Consider the following 19,123-nt stretch of genomic DNA (forward strand, 5'->3'; position numbering starts at 1 on the left):
CGAGCTGTAACGAACTGGTGTCCCAGTGAGTAGCTGCAATGAACGTTTAAAGAAACGTCGAATTAAACGCCTTTAAAGACGTTTAAAATTTTTTTTTTTTTTTTTTTTTTTTTAAACGGAGCCAGCGGGAGGGGGGAGAAAAGGAGGGACCTGGCACCAACCGGTTTGCACTTGCTCAAAAGAGCCCTCAACCCCAGGCACTCAACAAAACCTAAAAATTAGGCTTGGAGGCCTAGCCAGAGCTGCTGCTGTGTGTGACCACCACCTGCTGAGATAGAGAACATACTGGGGAGTTTCCGGCAGCACATGACCACATATAGGGAGGCAAAAGTTTGCTCTCTATCTCCACCTGCTGGTAGATGGACACAACCCACCAGTCTATGGATTGATCAGCTTGATGATATGGAATCTTTAATTAAAAAAACAAAAAAAACCACATCATAAAGATTGCAAAATCCAAATAATTATAAAGCTATAAAACGTATACGTTACAGTATAAAAGGTATATTTCCCGGACTATGCAAATTAGACACTGCATGGCTCACGTCCACAAACTACATGCACAAGATAAGGTGGCTCTTTCATATAACCCAATCTTATTTTATATTACAAGTAAACCTTAATCTTTCATGCTTCTGTGCAATTTTATTCTGCAGTTTATGGCAGCTGCTAAGCAAAGCATATTGTAAAAAAAAAAAAAAAAAAAAGGTAAGTCAAATATAAATGTGCTTACAGTAATATCCTGCATGCTTCATTATTTAGTCCACCCATGGAATCATAGTATACGATGGCCTTTTTTCTGAAGTCCACTACCTAGGTGGAAAAGGAAATCAAAGGAACATGTTATTTGGCTAATTCAAAAGATGTCAAACCCGTGCAACTTAAATCTACTTATCACTGTTAGTGTGTACAATTCAAAGGTAGATCAAACAATCTGGAGTCAAGCTGTTATATTTTTTTCAAGCTGTTATATTTTTTTTATTGCATTTGTATCCCACATTTTCCCACCTCTTTGCAGGCTCAATGTGGCTTACAATACATCATGGATAGTGGAAATATAATAGAAAAATAGGCATTTAGTGTTACAGAAAATTTTTGGCAACATGATAATGAAAAGACATGATAGTAGTATGGCAAGCAGATATTATAAGACATTTCTAACTATGTGTGGAGGATTTATGTATGCGTTCTTTGAGTGGGAGCCAGTGTAGTTTTTCTCGTAGGGGCTTGTCACTGTCATATTTTGTTTCACTCATTACTCTTATTTGAATTTTTTATTCTTGTTTTTATGAGGGGAAGTCTCATATACGGTCACAGGGTAATCTTTTACTCACTCACTGGTGAGACCCTTTGTGTGACTTGTTTGTAATCATTGACATAACCCCCTACCTCCATACGTCTGCACACAATCCATGTACTTATTGTATCTAAATTATTTTTTCTTTTTTTAGTAGTGCAGATCTGTTACTATGTTAGGCAATTTTCACCACTATCCTTGCAGATATCTCTCAAAATATAACAGTACTACGTGATGGCAGGCTTGTGGTGGTCACTTATCTGGACACATCATAGTGGAATCTTGACACCCCGACAGGTGCCTGTTTCGCTGTTCTAGCTTTCTCAAGGGGAATGCCTAAACATCGGGTTTCCACTCTGCAGTCGAAAGAAGGCGGCGGCAGAGTGGAGACCCGATGTTTAGGCATTCCCCTTGAGAAAGCTAGAACAGCGAAACAGGCACCTGTCGGGGTGTCAAGATTCCACTATGATGTGTCCAGATAAGTGACCACCACAAGCCTGCCATCACGTAGTAGTTATATTTTGAGAAATATCTGCAAGGATAGTGGCGAAAATTGCCTAACATAATAACAACAGATAGATCTGCACTACTAAAAAAGAAAAAATAATTTAGATACAATAAGTAAATGGATTGTGTGCAGACATATGGAGGTAGGGGGTTATGTCAATGATTACAAACAAGTCACACAAAGGGTCTCACCAGTGAGTGAGTAAAAGATTACCCTGTGACCGTATATGAGACTTCCCCTCATAAAAATAAGAATAAAAAAATTCAAATAAGAGTAATTGAGTGAATATAATAGCTTGACTCCAGATTGTTTGATCTACCTTTGAACTGTACACACTAACAGTAATTCAAAAGATGGCCATGTTAAAATTGCCCTTCTCATACTTAGTGTATAATCTTAAAATATGGCAATAAGTGACTGAAAAAGGAAAAGACCACGCTTTAAACAGTAATTTTACTGCAATTTGTGGTCTTCATTAAGGTGTATAATTTAGTTTCCCTCTAAACTTTTTCCATATTGAGCTGATCAAGCAGCAGCAGGAGTGTGCTGCTCTGTTAGGCTAAGGCAAGATAGTGGATCATGGAGTAGGAACCTAGACTTCCATATCACTTCAAGCAGTGGCGGCCTCGCGAGACTTCTGCAGTCTTGCGAGGCCACCGCTTGAAGTCTCAACAGCCATTTTAAAGAAGCGGTGGCAGCAGGCAGGAAAGAGCGATCTTTCCTGCCCTGAAGAGGCCACTAGACCACCAGGATGCAGTGACATACGTTCGGGGAGGGCACATACATGAGGGGGAAGGGAAAAGGAGAACAAGAGCACAAGGGATAGAAGGGGATGGAGAGGAGAGGGGGACATGCTGCTCATGGATGTTTGCTTTTTTGGAAATGTGTATCTTTTTTAATGCTATATTTAGCAGAGTATGGAACAAAGTGATTTGTTACTTTTACCAGTATTATTTACTGCTTATAGAACCTGGCTTTCTGAGGGAGGGGTCAAGGTGACTGCAGTGCAGCAGGGGCTGGATGGGCCGGGATGGAGATTACTTGCGGAGGGGACGGGTTATATTTCTGTCCCAGTGTAACTCTCTAGTACTGAATACCCAAATGGGAATATAAGCTCGCAACAGCAGTAAAAATGATTTAAGTGACCATCACAGTTCAGCTGCCATCTGAAAACCCTTTTGGTAAAAACTCAACTTAAATCCTAAAATCTTTGTTTGCTCATGTACTCTTCACTTTCTTCAATTACTGCTACACACACTCATTGATCTGTGGTTTTTCTCCTTGCTTCTTAAAAAAAAGATTTTAGGATTTAAGTTGAATTTTTACCAAAACGGTTTTCAGATGGCAGCTGAACTGTGATGGTCACTTAAATCATTTTTACTGCTGTTGCGAGCTTATATTCCCATTTGGGTATTCAGTACTAGAGAGTTACACTAGGACAGAAATATAACAGAGTTACACTGGGACAGAAATATAACCCGTCCCCGCTGCAAGTAATCTCCATCCTGGCCCATCCAGCCCCTGCTGCACTGCAGTCACCTTGAACCCTCCCCTCAGAAAGCCAGGTTCTATGTGTACTTGTGCCATACTTTTCAGAATGTACCACTATGTACCACTATGGTAGCCTTCTCCTGGATTTCTCCTATTTTGCTTACGTGCATCTGGAGATACAGCTTCCAGAACTAGATACAAGCCAAATGAAGCCTCACTAAAGATCTATACACATTTTTCTGTTACTTATCTCTCTGAATTGCCAACTGATGTCCTCCTGTTTAAGATTTATATTTCACCTCTGTAGGGGTGTCGCCAGTGTACCAACATTTGTACAACAGAGGCCTAAACCACACTTTGACTAGGTCAAGTACCAACTGTCATGGTTGCCTGAATGTTCTCCACATTCCTACACTAACTGCCAGCTCAAGGACACACTGGCATCCAAAGAGAATCTGCACTTCATATTTGGGTGTGAATTTGGTAACAAGAAATTTACACCAACACACGTATGAGTGCCGCAGGGATCTGTACTGGGACCGGTGCTATTTAACATATTTATAAATGATATGGATATCAGAACGACGAGTGAGGTGATTAAATTTGCAGATGATACAAAACTATTCAAGATTGTTAAAACATGCGTGGACTGTGAAATATTGCAGGAAGACCTTAGGAAATTGAAAGACTGAGCATCCAAATGCAAATGAGATTTAATATGGACAAATGCAAGGTGATGCACATTGGAAAGAATAATCCGAATCATAGTTACCTGATGCTAGGATTCACCTTGGGGGTCAGTGCTCAAAGAAAATGATCTGGTTGTCGTCGTAGATAATATGCTGAAATCTTCTGTTCAGTGTGCAGTGGCGGCCAAAAAAGCAAACAGGATGCTAGGAATTATTAGGAAAGGGATGGTAAGCCCAAAAATACTATAATGCCTTTGTATTGCTCCATGGTGCGTCCGCACCTCGAGTACTGCGTTCAGTTCTAGTCGCTGTATCTCAAAAAAGATATAGTGTAATTAGAAAAGGTTCAAAGAAGAGTGACCAAAATGATAAAGGGGATGAACTCCTCTTACATGAGGAAAGGCTAGAGAGGTTAGGGCTCTTCAGCTTGGAAAAGAGACGGATGAGGAGAGATATGATTAAGGTCTACAAAAACCTGAGTGGTGTAGAATGAGTAGAAGTAAACCAATTTTTTTTACTCATTCTAAAAGTACAAAGAGACTAGGGAACACTTGAGGAAGTTACATGGAAATACTTTTAAAACAAATAGGAGGAAATATTTTTTCACTCATTGAATAGTTATGCTCTGGAACTCTTTGCCGGAGGATGTGGTAACAGCGGTTAGCATATCTGGGTTTAAAAAAGGTTTGGACAAATTCCTGGAGGAAAAGTCCATAGTCTGGTATTGAGACAGACATGGGAAGCAACTGCTTGCCCTGGGATTTGTAGTATGGAGTGTTGCCATGGTTTGGGTTTCTGCCAGTTACTTGTGACTTGGCTTGGACACTGTTTGGAAAACAGGATACTGTGCTAGACGGACCACTGGTCTGACCCAGTATGCCTACTCTTATATTCTTATGAGAAGACGAGAGCCTTCTTGGTTAGCGCCAATACTCACAGGTAGAGCTGTCTGGAACAACTTGGGCCTCATTGTTCTCTAGGCCTGCATTCTGTCTGCTGGACAGGAAGAATGTGTGATCTGACTGGGCCAAAACAGTCACCTAAAGACAGTGGACATAAGTCTGGTATCAGACTTTGAGAGAAGAGTTTTGGTGAGAGACCAGAGCGGACACAAAGCTGATCGCTCTGGAGAGACTCTCTCTCTATGCCTTCTAAGCACTAAGCCTCTCTGTACAACAGCATTACAGAGACGTGCAAGCTGATAATTATGCTTCCTAATGTTGTACGAGAGACCAGCTACTGATGCTGGCTGGGCTGGTAACTTCCCTCTCCACTAACAAGATGCTTACTGGTCGGCTTGCTTATGGACACAGATGGAGCATAAGGGAAGAATCCGCTTTCATCCAGAGACCCTGATGCTGAGCACATGGCTTGTGATGGTGAGAAATCGGGCTTCATTCTTGTAGTCTGGGGACAGTTAGCTACTATTGCTAGTCTGCCAAAGGCTGTATTAGCTCTCATGGGCATGGTTTATCGGGTGAATATATTTGGCTTCTAGTACTCTCTTCACAGGAATAATTCTTAGTACTCTACAGTATATCTATATATATATATCTATATATATATCTATATGCATTTATCTATTTTTGTGTAATAGAACTTTGGTGTAAACCTAGTAATATTTATTTTGCATGCTTGTTTGCTATTTTGCTTATTCTTCTTCTTCTATAGAGATATCTATTTCCACTGTGACATATTTCTTCATTGGGTACTACCAGAGTGAAACAAAACTTGCTTGGTGTTTTTGTAGTGCTATCCCTATACCTGGGGTTTTCAACCCAGTCCTCAGGGCACATCCACCAGCCAGTTGGGGTTTTCAGGATATACCCACTGAATTCAATGGGGATATCCTGAAAACCCCAACTGGCTTGGAACAAAAGCTAAGTGCTGTTGCTGGATATAGCGAGTTTCATATCAAAACAGAAGTTATGAATTATTGATGCACAGTGAAAGGGAGCACAGGAAAAAAAAAAAAAAAAAAGGGAGTTTTTCAGTCCAATGATAGAAACACAATACAAGCTACAAGACATAGCTGGTTTTATTCCAAGGTATTATCCTATGGGTTTCTGAGGACTCTTTCTCCTTAATACAAGTTCTTATTGTTGATGAACTTGATATTAACTGGTTTAATTGTTGCTGTCAGTATACACATCCTGAAAACCCCAACTGGCTTGGATGTGCCCAAGGATTGGGTTGAAAACCTCTGCGCCCTAGACGCACAAATTCAGAGGATTGCTATGCTGGGTGAATTTATCTTTGGTAGAGTATTAGCAAGTTCTGCAATTGTCTGTTCTTTCTTAAGCACATTACACTACACCCCGAATCACATTGCAAGTGTAAGATTCAACATCAGACTGGTTGCATTAAATCTTAGCTACCAAATTTGACTATTTCAGTGTTTTATTTTTAGATTCCATTTCATTTAGGCTTATTTATTATGGATTGATACAAAACTAATTCATATCTAAATAATACCAGGGATAAGAGCAACAACTCATTATCTCAAAATAACAATACTACAACCTACAGTTTTGGCTGGTACAGTGAAATGAATTTAACAAAATTTGAAATTGAGCTAGGAAATTCTCCATTATCAGTCCCATCTATATTTAGTAATAATATGCTATGAGCACTGCAGCTCTGACCATTTCCCAACCCTATCCTGGGGGAACCCATTGTCCCATTGGGTTTTCAAGATATCCAAAATGAATATGCATGAGATAGATTCGCATGAAACTGAGGCAGTGAATGCAAATGAAAACCATGAATATTCACTGCTGACACCCTAAAACTCCAATGGGACTAGGTGTGCCCCGAGTACTGGGATGGAAATGGCTGTGTCCTAACCAGCCATATTTTCAGGCTTACCACAATGGATATTCATGAGAAATCTGCATGCAAATCTCTCATTAATATTCATTGTAGATAGCCTGAAAATCTGACTGGTGGGGTTCCCCCAGGACAGGTTTGGGAACCACTGTTCCAACCCAATGTAAAGGACATTTTCACACACCATTTTAACCTCACCATGGATCAAGGTGTGCTTCTGCTGCTCTAAAAAGGCATTGCCACAGGGGAATTACAACCACTTAGTTACAAGTGATGGAAAAAGCTTCCTGCTCCTACTCTGCTCCAAGTTCTTCCTCCCTCTATGCTCTTGCTTCAGCTGACTGGAAAGAAGCATCAGAAACCTGGCATTTAACCCACTCCCCAATGCTACTGGTGTCTGTCTCCTGCACTGCTGAAATCATCAGAATCTTCAACTGATGGTTCAAAGAGCACCATATGATTCAAACAAACAATAGTGCTTCAGCAGGAGGTGGTGCAGCTTGGAAGCACCACGCTACTTGTGTCAATCCTGCCAGCTATGACTATGCTACAGGACAGAGATGAAAGGCAAAGGGATGCCCAAAGAGACCGGGGGTGGGGTGTAGAAGAGACTTGGGAAAAGTGAAGCTTCAGAGGTGGGCCAAGACAGCTGAGAAACTGGAGGGATGCAGAAGAAGGTGGGACAGATCAACAGTTAGAGATACCAGAGAACATCTCTAAGAATGGCTGAAATACATATGGAGGGAGGGGGAAATAGGTGTAAGACAAGAGACTGAAGGGTAAAAGGAGAGGGGATCGAATGGGAAAGGGATGAAAGGCAGTAGCAAGAGACTGGAGCCTAAGGAGAAAGTGGAAATGAGTGGAAAAGGAACAGAAAAGTGGATAGGGAAAAAAAAAAAAGAGATGAAGGCAGAGGTTGGTTTGGGACTGATAAGGGGTTGAGAGGCATAGAAACGTAGATGGAAGCTTAGGAAGAGATAAAATACAGGAACAGGAAATTAGGGACTAGGTAGTGGGTTTAAGACAGATGGGGAAACAGGAGGCAAAGAAAAGTAAATGATGGAAGGGCATGGTCAACTGGCAGTCAGATAGAAAATGGAGAGTGAAGACTGGGAAGAACAATGGAAGGTAAGAAGTGGGATGGAGAAATACCAAAGGAGGAAGAGGGCTGAAAGAAGCTGAAAGACATTAACAGAGGTGGAGGATGGCAAAGAAGAAGAGGTATAGCGTTAGAAATGGAGGATGAGAAAGACTGGAGGTGCTGAAGCAAAAGGGATGAGAAGTGAGAAGGGACAATACTAAAGCCCAAAAGGAGGCAGCGGAGGGGAGAATTCATAACTGCAATGTTGGGGATAGGAAGAACCGAAGGATTTTTCATTTCATTTACCTCCAGGGGAGGATAAAAGGATAAGGAACAGTTATTAATTCAGCCAGTCCTGTATAGTGTTTGTTGTTTATTTTTTAGCAACACAAACCACAGGTGCTTGACTCAAAAGTTTTAAATGTGCCATTCCAGATCATGACTGGTTTTGTAAAGCTGTTAATATGCATTAGTTGTACACCTCCCCTTACTGAGTTTGCTTTGTAATGATTTGTGTCATTTAATCAGTCCTTAAGTGTATATTAACTGTAGTTAAATAGAAAGTGTACATTACATATTTTATTGATGAAAAACCAAAAATGTGGGTATAATTATACTTCCTAAGATTATTAGTGAAATTTGGTACTTCTCAATCACAGCTATGTAAAAACTTTGTTCTAAATCACAAAAAATGACCCACAATGGAACATCTTCCATGTCATGACAATGCAACCACTAAACATAACAATTAGCTTTGCATTTCAGCTCCAGATTGTATCCCACATTGAAACTTGCAACTAGCAGTCTAACAGAAGGGTAATTGACTACTTAACTGAAAATGAGACTGGGACGCAAGTAAAGCGTGTGTGGAGGAATCTTTTTTGGTGGAAATAAACCTAATGAAATATTTCTTTCCTACCTGGACAGAGTGTTCCTCCACACACCAGTACCATCAAGCCAAAGTACTGTGAAGAGTGCAGAAAAGGGATGGAGGGCTTTTTATTTTTACTTTTTTGGTTCTGCAACAAAAAGCACAGCAAAACCAAAGATAAGGTACTAAAGCAAAGACTGTTTTAATAAACATTCTGTATTTTGATTTTATAGTTTCAAAACTCACACTAGCATATTCTTCTAGTTTTCTCTGGTACGAATTCTCAGCATATTTTAGCCAGTGTATTACTGACCATGCAGCCATACCATCACAGAATGAAAATTGAACCCAATTTGTGGGTGTGAGCTGTACAGTCAGACTGAATTTTAAATGAGTTTACCTTAACAAGTTAGCCCAAATTTGGTGAATTTTTCAAATGCAAAATAATTGCTCTCTGCAAACAAAAAAAACTGTACATGATGTAAATCTTGAAGTTGAAAAAAATGCAATACTGTTCTCCACTTAATTTTGGAGGTTTGTGCACATTTTTGATTTACTTAAGATTGAAGACCAGAATGAAAATTAATTTCTTGCTTTATCAAGTGCAGCTGGCTGAAGAAAAGAGCTTTAACCACTTTCCTATTTCACCCAAAAGGCAACTAAAATTTGCATGTGACTACTAAAATTGAATTCTCATATTCTAACATTATATGCATCATTGTTAGGGGCATGATTTTGGCACAGAACTTTGAAGTGACTTTCATAGGTCACCTAGAGATAAAATTATTCAATTCCATCCCTTTTATAGCTAATGAAAATCTCAGCTCTTTAGTGTCTCCTGCAAATGTCTTTGGAAACTCCTGCTTTACAAGTCAAATTCTAGCACAGTTGATGCAGTCTCATCATTCTGAGGCAGATCAAATGAGTACCTGCTGTAACTAGGTGACTATATTTGCCTACCATTTCAAAGAACTCTAAAGTACTTAATGGGTATGTTATTCCTTAAATGGGTTAAGATACGTGTTTTACTGAAATTGTCAAAGTTTCATTGCAACATCAATACAGAATCTTTCATAAGAAATCAGCATAATCAAGTCATATACCTCTCCAAAATATAAATACTATGACTATGTAGATCCATTACAAACTTACTTCCTGTCACTAAGTTTTATTTAGCTATATTATACAATCTATAATACTTCTTGCCACAGGGTGGCAATATCTTCTACTACAACATGCAACTTTTGTCTCTCTTAAACATCATATGAATGTAGGAGTCAGGCCAAGATAATTTTCAAATTTATGCTACAAGCTATGAAAACTAAGGAGTCTCTTGCTTTACCTATTGATCACGTTTTATTGGTCCTTCAGCTTCAGGTCTGGAAGTCACCTTTGCCTCTGCAAGCAGTATCTAAGCAATTCTAATCTAAATATAAAAGTTTTTTCTGCTTTTGGTCATAACCATACACAACTCCCTTATCAGTCTGTCTCCTCAGAAGCTGCCATTAAGTACAAAATGGCTATGGCTAGGCCGAATACCAGCATATTTCCTGATAAAAATCATAGGATTGTGGATACTGTTGGTCACAAAGGTTATCATAGTTCCATGCTGACTTAAATACTGGCTCATCAACTCTAGATGCTTTATCACCACTACAACTGGTCAAAATGATTTTTCTCTCTTCCAGAATCAGGTAAGGTGTTGTCCTCTATTACTTCCTTTCAAGAATGTGCCTTCTATCTGCCTGAGTGTTTTCCACATGTTTTAAAGATAAGGCATTCATTAATATCAAAAGCATGGGATAGGAAGTATCCTCTTGCTGATCTGAAGATCTGTTAGTAGGGATATGTGGAAGAATAGAGTATCCTCCCATGCATAAACATTGTGAAACTAAGTTATGATTCATCAGGATCCCTAAGTGTGGCAACCAAATCTGGAGAACAATAATTACCTTTGTAAGAGAAAGAACAGGGATGCTGGTGGTGAACAGGCATCTGAAGAGGAAAATTCTCAAGCAGATATACCAGAAAACCTGGGTTGCTGCTTTGAGGTGCTAGGAACCAAGTCAGCACTTGAAACTAAAAGCAACACTGAACTTACCTTTTAAAACTTTTGTAAGAACAGTAATATGCTATATCTGAATTATCACCAGTATTTGAAGCACTAATTCTCAGATGGAAAAACAGCATCAGGAAGCTGCACAGGCACTGAGTCAGATTAAGGAAGCAATATTGTATTAACTGCTGACAGCCTATTTTTAGAAACCATGGGCTTAAAAAAAAATTAGCTGTATAAAAAAAAAAGGATAAGAACAGAAATAGTATCATATACAATAAAGACTCTTAAAACTTCAAAATAACTATGTGAGAACAGTCTAACTACACATACATTCTCTGTTTCAAACAAATGGAAGAAAAAGTCTCAGCCTGTCCAACAGCATAGTACAAAATTAAGCCAGGAAAAAATACAGGCCAACCAAATCATTGGCACAAAAAAAACCTTCCAATCATTTTATGAAAACTTGTAACTTATAATTGATTACTTATAGCTTATCTGTTCCATAGTGGTCCCATCAACAATGGCCAGCATTTCACTTAGCCCTGCATCAGGATGTACAGGACCAAACTGTAAATTGCACAAACTAGTGCTTAAAAAAAAATCCCTAACCTAGGGGATAGCACAACACATGGAGCCATCAGGAGGATTTCACCATCAAGTTGGACCTGCATATCCTCTGTTGTTGACAGTGAAAGTGAAGTTCTGTTTATGTGCAAGTTCTAAAAGATACGTTAACATATAGCTGTTTATAAAGCAGGTAGCTGAAGTACATTTATTTGTTTCAGATTGTTAAGTAATTTCCATTGGTTCCCTTGTTTGGGATTTTCTGGAATATTGGGAGAACATAGGGATATAAGAATAGCCATACTGAGTCAGATCAATGGTCCATCTAGCCCAGTATCCTGCTTCCAACAGTAGCCAATCTAGGTCACAAGTACCTGGAAGAAACCCAATTAGAAGCAACATTCCATGTTACCAATCTCTGGACAAGCAGTGGCTTCCTCCATGTCCACCTCAACAACAGATTATATACTTTTGAACTTGTCCAAACCTTTTTTTAAACACAGATACGCTAACTGCTGTTACCACATCCTCTGGCAAGGAGTTCCAGAGCTTAAACAATTCTTTGAATAAAAAAATATTTTCTTCTGTTTAAAAAGCATTTCCATGTAATTTCACCAAGTGTCCCCTGGTCTTTGTATTTTTTGAAAAAGCGAAAAATCGATTCACTTTTACCAATTCTACACCATTCAGGATTTTGTAGTCCTCAATCGTATCTCCCCTCATCCTTCTCTTTTCCAAGCTGAAGAGCTCTAACTTCTTTAGCTTTTACTTATATGGGGGGAGTTCCATCCCCTTTATCATGTTGGTCGCTCTTCTTTCAACCGTTTCTAATTCTGATATACCTTTTTTGAGATACAGCGATCAGAACTGAATGCAATACTCAAGGTGAGGTTGCACCATGGAGCAACACAGAGGCATTATAATATTCTTGGTCTTATTTTGCATCCCTTTCCTAATAATTCCTAGCAACCTGTTTGCTTTTTTGGCTACTGCTGCACACTGGACAGAAGATTTCAGCATACTGATTACAATAAGTAGCCTAATGGTTACTGCAGTGGGCTTTGATTCTGGCAACTTGGGTTCAGTTCCCACTGCAGCTCCCTTGACCTTGGGCAATCACTTAGCCCTCCATTGGCCCAGGTACAAACACATTTTTTTTTTAAGAACAGCAATATGCTATATTAGATTGTGAGCCCTCTAGGGACAGAAAAAGTACCTGCATACAACATGTATAGTGCTGTGTATGTCTAGTAGTGTTATAGAAATGATTAGTAGTAATAGTAGTAAGGTAGACCCTAGCATCAGGTAACGGATTCAGATTATTCTTCCCAATGTGCATCACTTTGCCTTTGTCCACATTAAATTTCATCTGATGCCCAGTCTTCAAGTTTCCTAAGGTCTTCCTGCAATTTCTTTTTACAATTCACGTGTTTTTGACAGCTTTGAATAGTTTTGTGTCATCTACAAATGTAATCATCTCACCTGTTCCAATTTCCAGATCATTTATAAAGGTTAAATAGTACCTGCCAAGTACAGGTCCCTGCAGCACTCCACTATTCACCCTTCTCCACTGAGAAAAATGGTCATTTATCCCTACCCTGTTTTCTGTCCAATAAACAATTCCTAATCCACAGGATATTGCTTCCTATACCATGACTTTTTAATTGTCCTCAGGAGACTCTCATGACGAACTCTGTCAAAAGCTTTCTGAACATCTAGATACACTACATCAACTGGCTCACCTCGGCCTATGAGAAATGTGCTCCGTGTTTATATCTGTTCCTGCTAATTTCTATGAGGTAATTTCATTAGCTTCAGTTCCTTTGTTGGGAATCCACTGAAAAGTTGGAAGTCAGGGTCAGTACTATCTAAATTTGTAAGTAGTGTAGCCTTTGGGTTTATTTTTATTCTATGCATGGCTGACCATTGGCTTTATTGATTTTTAGGATAATGAGCCCTAATTCACTGTTATTCCTTTAACATGTTAATGTAATTTTGTATTAGTTAAAAAAAAAAACCGAGGGGCATATTTGAATTGTTAATTCTGGTTTATTGTGTTTATGTTTAAGTCTGTTTATTGACGTATTATATAAAACATGTATACATAATGTTCAAAGAACAGCCTTTCAAATACAACTGATACCTATCAATCAATCCACATACGTCAAAACATTTTCTTCTTTTAGCCCCGAACAACCTCCCTCCCTCCCTCCTCCCTCCCCTCCGTCAGGCAGATTTATGTTACCTCTGTTTCTTAATTCTACCAAGTAAACTGTGAAGTGAACATGGAATTAGACAGTTACAGTATATAAAGACTCCGCAGCAAACTCTTCCATCTGAATTAGAGCAATACTGTATAACGGCAAAGGGCCTTGTCTCTGATGGCCCCGTGCCTACATCTCCACCTTCTGTGGACCTGCTATGAGCATTCCATGATATTGATCGTTAGTGTTACACTCCAGTAACCAGGGCAACAGCTGAACACAAGTCTTTAAGACAAACCGTCATACAGGGTTAAATGTCCGTTCTCCGCCATAGTGCCCCGGAGTATATTGTTAAGATTTACATCAGGTCAAGTTTACAGCACTTTCTCAAGACAATGAAATTATTATTTACCAACCACCATATGCCATGGTTCTGCGCTTCATAGGTTACTAATTTGAACTTGGTGCTTCCCAATCTCCCTTCCCTCTCCCCCCCACCTCCCACCCTCTCCACCCATTCCCAGGCGGGCTTAACTGAAACGGGAGCGACCGCAGTGTTTTAGACTCTATATATGCTAACTGGAATTAACGAGCAGACTTCTCCCATGTGGGCTCAACAATTGTAAATAAGGGGACCAAGTTTGAAGGAAAAGTCGTCTACGTTTGACTGATGTTTTGGATTCTCGTGCTTCCCACGAGGCTAGGAGATGGACCTGATTTCTCCAGTGCCAGTAGGCAGGCGCCTCCGGAGAAATCCAATACTGCAGAATGCATTTGCGAGCCACCAAACACAGCTTCCTACCTAAAAGAGTCGCTGGCGCTCTATTGGGGGCGAAAGCTCTAGGTAGGTCTATCAAAAATTGCTTCTCTGTACCCTGGACTTTAACACCTAGTCGTATCAAAAATCCACGAACGCGGTGCCAAAATGTCCGTACCCTAGGGCATTGCCAAAGGGCATGATAAAACGTGCCTGGTCCCTCCGTGCACTTAGAACAGGTGGGACTCATCGACCTCTGCATATGGGCTAACTGTACTTTAGTCATGTATCCCCGTAGTATAACTCTGTACCCACATTCTCTCAATCTTTCATCTGTAACTAACTGTTTAATCCCTTTCAGCGAGGCCACTACATCCCAGGACGCCAGCGAAGTCCCAAGGTCTTGCTCCCATTTAAGTTTAATTTTGTCATATTGTTGCACCGACCGCTTCCGGGCCAAAGCCCCATCTGGTTTATTGTGTTTAATAGACTGTTTTTTATAAACAAACCTCAGTGGTGTACAATAAGTAAAACAGAGAAATTTGAAAGGAACTACAAGACAGGAAAGACGGTGTTTACGTGCGAGTTCCATCCTCTATCATTTTGGTCGCTTTTCTTTGAACCTTTTCTAATTCTATACGTTTTCTGAGATACAGCGATCAGAATTGAATGCAATATTCACGTTGAGGTTGCACCATGGAGCAATACAGAGGCATTATAATATTCTTGGTCTTATTTTGCATCCCTTTCTAATAATTCCTAGTAACCTGTTTGCTTTTTTGGCTGCTGCCACACACTGGGCAGAAGATTTCAGTGTACTGATTATAATGAGTAGCCTAATGGTTATTGCAGTGGGCTATGATTGTGGCAACCTGTGTTCAATTCCCACTGCAGCTCCCCTAACCAGCTTCTCCATTTGTGCTGGAGGCCTGTACACTCTGTAGATAAACACCCGTGTGGATGAAGGTTCCATCGGCTCTTTCCAGGACGATCCATAAAGCTTCTTCCTTCCCCAGGTTCGCCACATTTCAGCCATTCCGATATTATTTCTCACATACAGCACCACTCATAAGTACATAAGTACATAAGTAATGCCATACTGGGAAAAGACCAAGGGTCCATCGAGCCCAGCATCCTGTCCACGACAGCGGCCAATCCAGGCCAAGGGCACCTGGCAAGCTTCCCAAACGTACAAACATTCTATACATGTTATTCCTGGAATTTTGGAGTTTTCCAAGTCCGTTTAGTAGCGGTTTATGGACTTGTCCTTTAGGAAACCGTCCAACCCCTTTTTAAACTCTGCTAAGCTAACCGCCTTCACCACTTTCTCCGGCAACGAATGCCAGAGTTTAATTACACGTTGGGTGAAGAAAAATTTTCTCCGATTTGTTGTAAATTTACTACACTGTAGTTTCATCGCATGCCCCCTAGTCCTAGTGTTTTTGGAAAGCGTGAACAGACGCTTCACATCCACCTGTTCCACTCCACTCATTATTTTATATACCTCTATCATGTCTCCCCTCAGCCGTCTCTTCTCCAAGCTGTATAGCCCTAGCCTCCTTAGTCTTTCTTCATAGGGAAGTCGTCCCATCCCCGCTATCATTTTAGTCGCCCTTCGCTGCACCTTTTCCAATTCTACTATATCTTTCTTGAGATGCGGCGACCAGAATTGAACACAATACTCAAGGTGCGGTCGCACCATGGAGCGATACAACGGCATTATAACATCCTCACACCTGTTTTCCATACCTTTCCTGATAATACCCAACATTCTATTCGCTTTCTTAGCCGCAGCAGCACACTGAGCAGAAGGTTTCAGTGTGTTATCGACGACGACACCCAGATCCCTTTCTTGGTCCGTAACTCCTAACGTGGAACCTTGCATGACGTAGCTATAATTCGGGTTCTTTTTTCCCACATGCATCACCTTGCACTTGCTCACATTAAACATCATCTGCCATATAGCCGCCCAGTCTCCCAGTCTCGTAAGGTCCTCTTGTAATTTTTCACAATCCTGTCGCGATTTAACGACTTTGAATAACTTTGTGTCATCAGCAAATTTAATTACCTCGCTAGTTACTCCCATCTCTAAATCATCTCTCTATATAAAACGCACCTCCAACGTTCGAATGAAGCCTCTGTTAGCCAAAAGTGAAGGGAGTGAGATCGCATTGTGTCTGCCCCGCCCACGCGTCAAACATGATGACGTCGAGGGCGGAGCAATGACACTCAACCAATCGCAACGCTCGGCAGCGAAGCGTCAGGGAAGGAGGCAGCGCTCTCAACGTCTAGCCTTCCCTTCGCTGTGTTCCGCCTTCTTCTGACGTCAAGGATGACGTCAAAAGAAGGCGGAACACAGCGAAGGGAAACCTAGACGTCGGGAGCACCGCCTCCTTCCCTGACGCTTCGCTGCCGGAACCGCCACGGAGGTACATTTAAAAACAAGAAAAAAAAAAAAAAAACATGTTGGGGGGAGCGAAGAGGGTGGCCACAAAAGAAAAACAATGGGAGCGGGAGGGCAGGGGAGAAACGACACCATGGATGCGAAGGGGGGGGGGGGGTGGGAGAAGAGGGCGGCCCAGGCTGGGAGTGGGACATGGGAGAGAGAGGAGCATGGATGCAAGGGGGGGTCATGGAAGGGAGACAGGGGACTTGCTGGAAAAGGATGAATGGAGGCGGCAGGGGACACAGGAGCATGGATGGGCATGGATTGGGAGGGCAGGGCTCAGGGAGAGAGGGCAATTGCTGGAAAGGGATGAATGGAGGGGGCAGGGGACAGAGGAGCATGGATGGGCATGGATTGGGAGGGCAGGACTCAGGGAGAGAGGGAAATTGCTGGATAGGGATGAATAGAGGGGACAGATGGGCATGGATGGATATGGATTGCAGGGCAGGCCTCAGGGAGAGAGGGCAATTGCTGGATAGGGAAAAATGGAGGGGCCAGGTGACAGATGAGCATGGATGGGCATGGATTGGAAGGGCAGGACTCAGGGAGAGGGGAATTGCTGGATAGGGATGAATGGAGGGCACAGATGGGCATGGATGCATATGGATTGCAGGGCAGGCCTCAGGCAGAGAGGGGAATTGCTGGATAGGGATGAATGGAAAGGCCAGGTGAAAGAGGAGCATGGATTGGAAGGGCAGGACTCAGGGAGAGGGGAATTGCTGGATAGGGATGAATGGAGGGGACAGATGGACATGGATGGATATGGATTGCAGGGCAGGCCTCAGGCAGAGAGGGGAAATGCTGGATAGGGAAAAATGGAGGGGCCAGGTGACAAAGGAGCATGGATGGGCATGGATTGGAAGGGCAGGACTCAGGGAGAGGGGAATTGCTGGATAGGGATGAATGGAGGGGACAGATGGCCATGGATGCATATGCATTGCAGGGCAGGCCTCAGGGAGACAGCGGAATTGCTGGATAGGGATGAATGGAGGGGCCAGGTGACAGAGGAGCATGGATTGGACTCACACTTTCACTCTGACTCTCAAACACAAACTCTCACATACACTCTCCCAAACACACACACTCCGAGGAAAACCTTGCTAGCGCCCGTTTCATTTGTGTCAGAAACGGGCCTTTTTTACTAGTTTATAAATATATTAAAAAGCAGCGGTCCTAGCACGGACCCCTGAGGAACCCCACTAACTACCCTTCTCCATTGTGAATACTGCCCATTTAACCCCACTCTCTGTTTCCTATCCTTCAACCAGTTTTTAATCCACAATAGGACATTTCCTCCTATCCCATGACCCTCCAATTTCCTCTGTAGCCTTTCATGAGGTACCTTGTCCAACGCCTTTTGAAAATCCAGATACACAATATCAACCAACTCCCCTTTGTCCACGTTTGTTCACTCCTTCAAAGAATTGAAGTAAACTGGTCAGGCAAGATTTCCCCACACAAAAGCCATGCTGACTTGGTCTCAGTAATCCATGTCCTCGGATGTGCTCTGTAATTTTGTTTTTGATAATAGCCTCTACCATTTTCCCCGGCACCGACGTCAGACTCACCGGTCTATAAGTTCCCGGATCTCCCCTGGAGCCTTTTTAAAAAATGGGCGTTACATTGGCCACCCTCCAATCTTCCGGTACCACGCTCGATTTTAAGGATAAGTTGCATATCACTAGCAGTAGCTCCGCAAGCTCGTTTTTCAGTTCTACCAGTACTCTAGGATGAATACCATCCGGTCCAGGAGATTTGCTACTCTTCAGTTTGCCGAACTGCCCCATTACGTCCTCCAGGTTTACAGTGAAGTCAGTAAGTTTCTCCGACTCGTCCGCTTGAAATACCATTTCCGACACCGGTATCCCACCCAAATCTTCCTCGGTGAAGACCGAAGCAAAGAATTCATTCAGTCTCTCCGCTACGTCTTTGTCTTCCTTGATCGCCCCTTTTACCTCTTGGTCATCCAGCGGCCCAACCGATTCTTTTGCCGGCTTCCTGCTTTTAATATACCGAAAAAATTTTTTACTATGTTTTTTTGCCTCTAATGCTATCTTTTTTTCATACTCCCTCTTGGCCTTCTTAATCTGCGCCTTGCATTTGCTTTGACACTCCTTATGCTGTTTCTTGTTATTTTCAGACGGTTCCTTCTTCCATTTTCTGAAGGCATTTCTTTTAGCCCTAATAGCTTCCTTCACCTCACTTTTCAACCAGGCCGGGTGTCTTTTGGACTTCCATCTTTCTTTTCTAATTGGCGGAATATGTATGGCCTGGGCCTCCAGGATGGTATTTTTGAACAGCGTCCACGCCTGTTGTACAGTTTTTAC

The 19,123-nt window shown here is 41.7% G+C and overlaps 1 protein-coding gene across 16 annotated transcripts in view; it reads right to left on the reverse strand.

Moving 5' to 3' along the window:
- Window positions 1–19,123, reverse strand: part of SENP1 (SUMO specific peptidase 1) — a 347,559-nt gene that overhangs the window by 82,545 nt on the left and 245,891 nt on the right. For 13 of the 16 annotated variants that reach the window (XM_030198243.1, XM_030198250.1, XM_030198244.1 and 10 more), the window contains one exon: window positions 734–813. In XM_030198243.1, the coding sequence (XP_030054103.1) occupies window positions 734–813 (80 nt within the window). Of the gene's footprint in view, window positions 1–733; window positions 814–4,925; window positions 5,026–8,814; window positions 8,915–19,123 lie in introns of those variants that run through there. The other 3 variants (XM_030198255.1, XM_030198254.1, XM_030198252.1) reach the window with 2 other exon arrangements.

The sequence above is a fragment of the Microcaecilia unicolor genome, chromosome 3 (assembly GCF_901765095.1).
Source record: "Microcaecilia unicolor chromosome 3, aMicUni1.1, whole genome shotgun sequence".
In the NCBI taxonomy this organism is placed as follows: domain Eukaryota; kingdom Metazoa; phylum Chordata; class Amphibia; order Gymnophiona; family Siphonopidae; genus Microcaecilia; species Microcaecilia unicolor.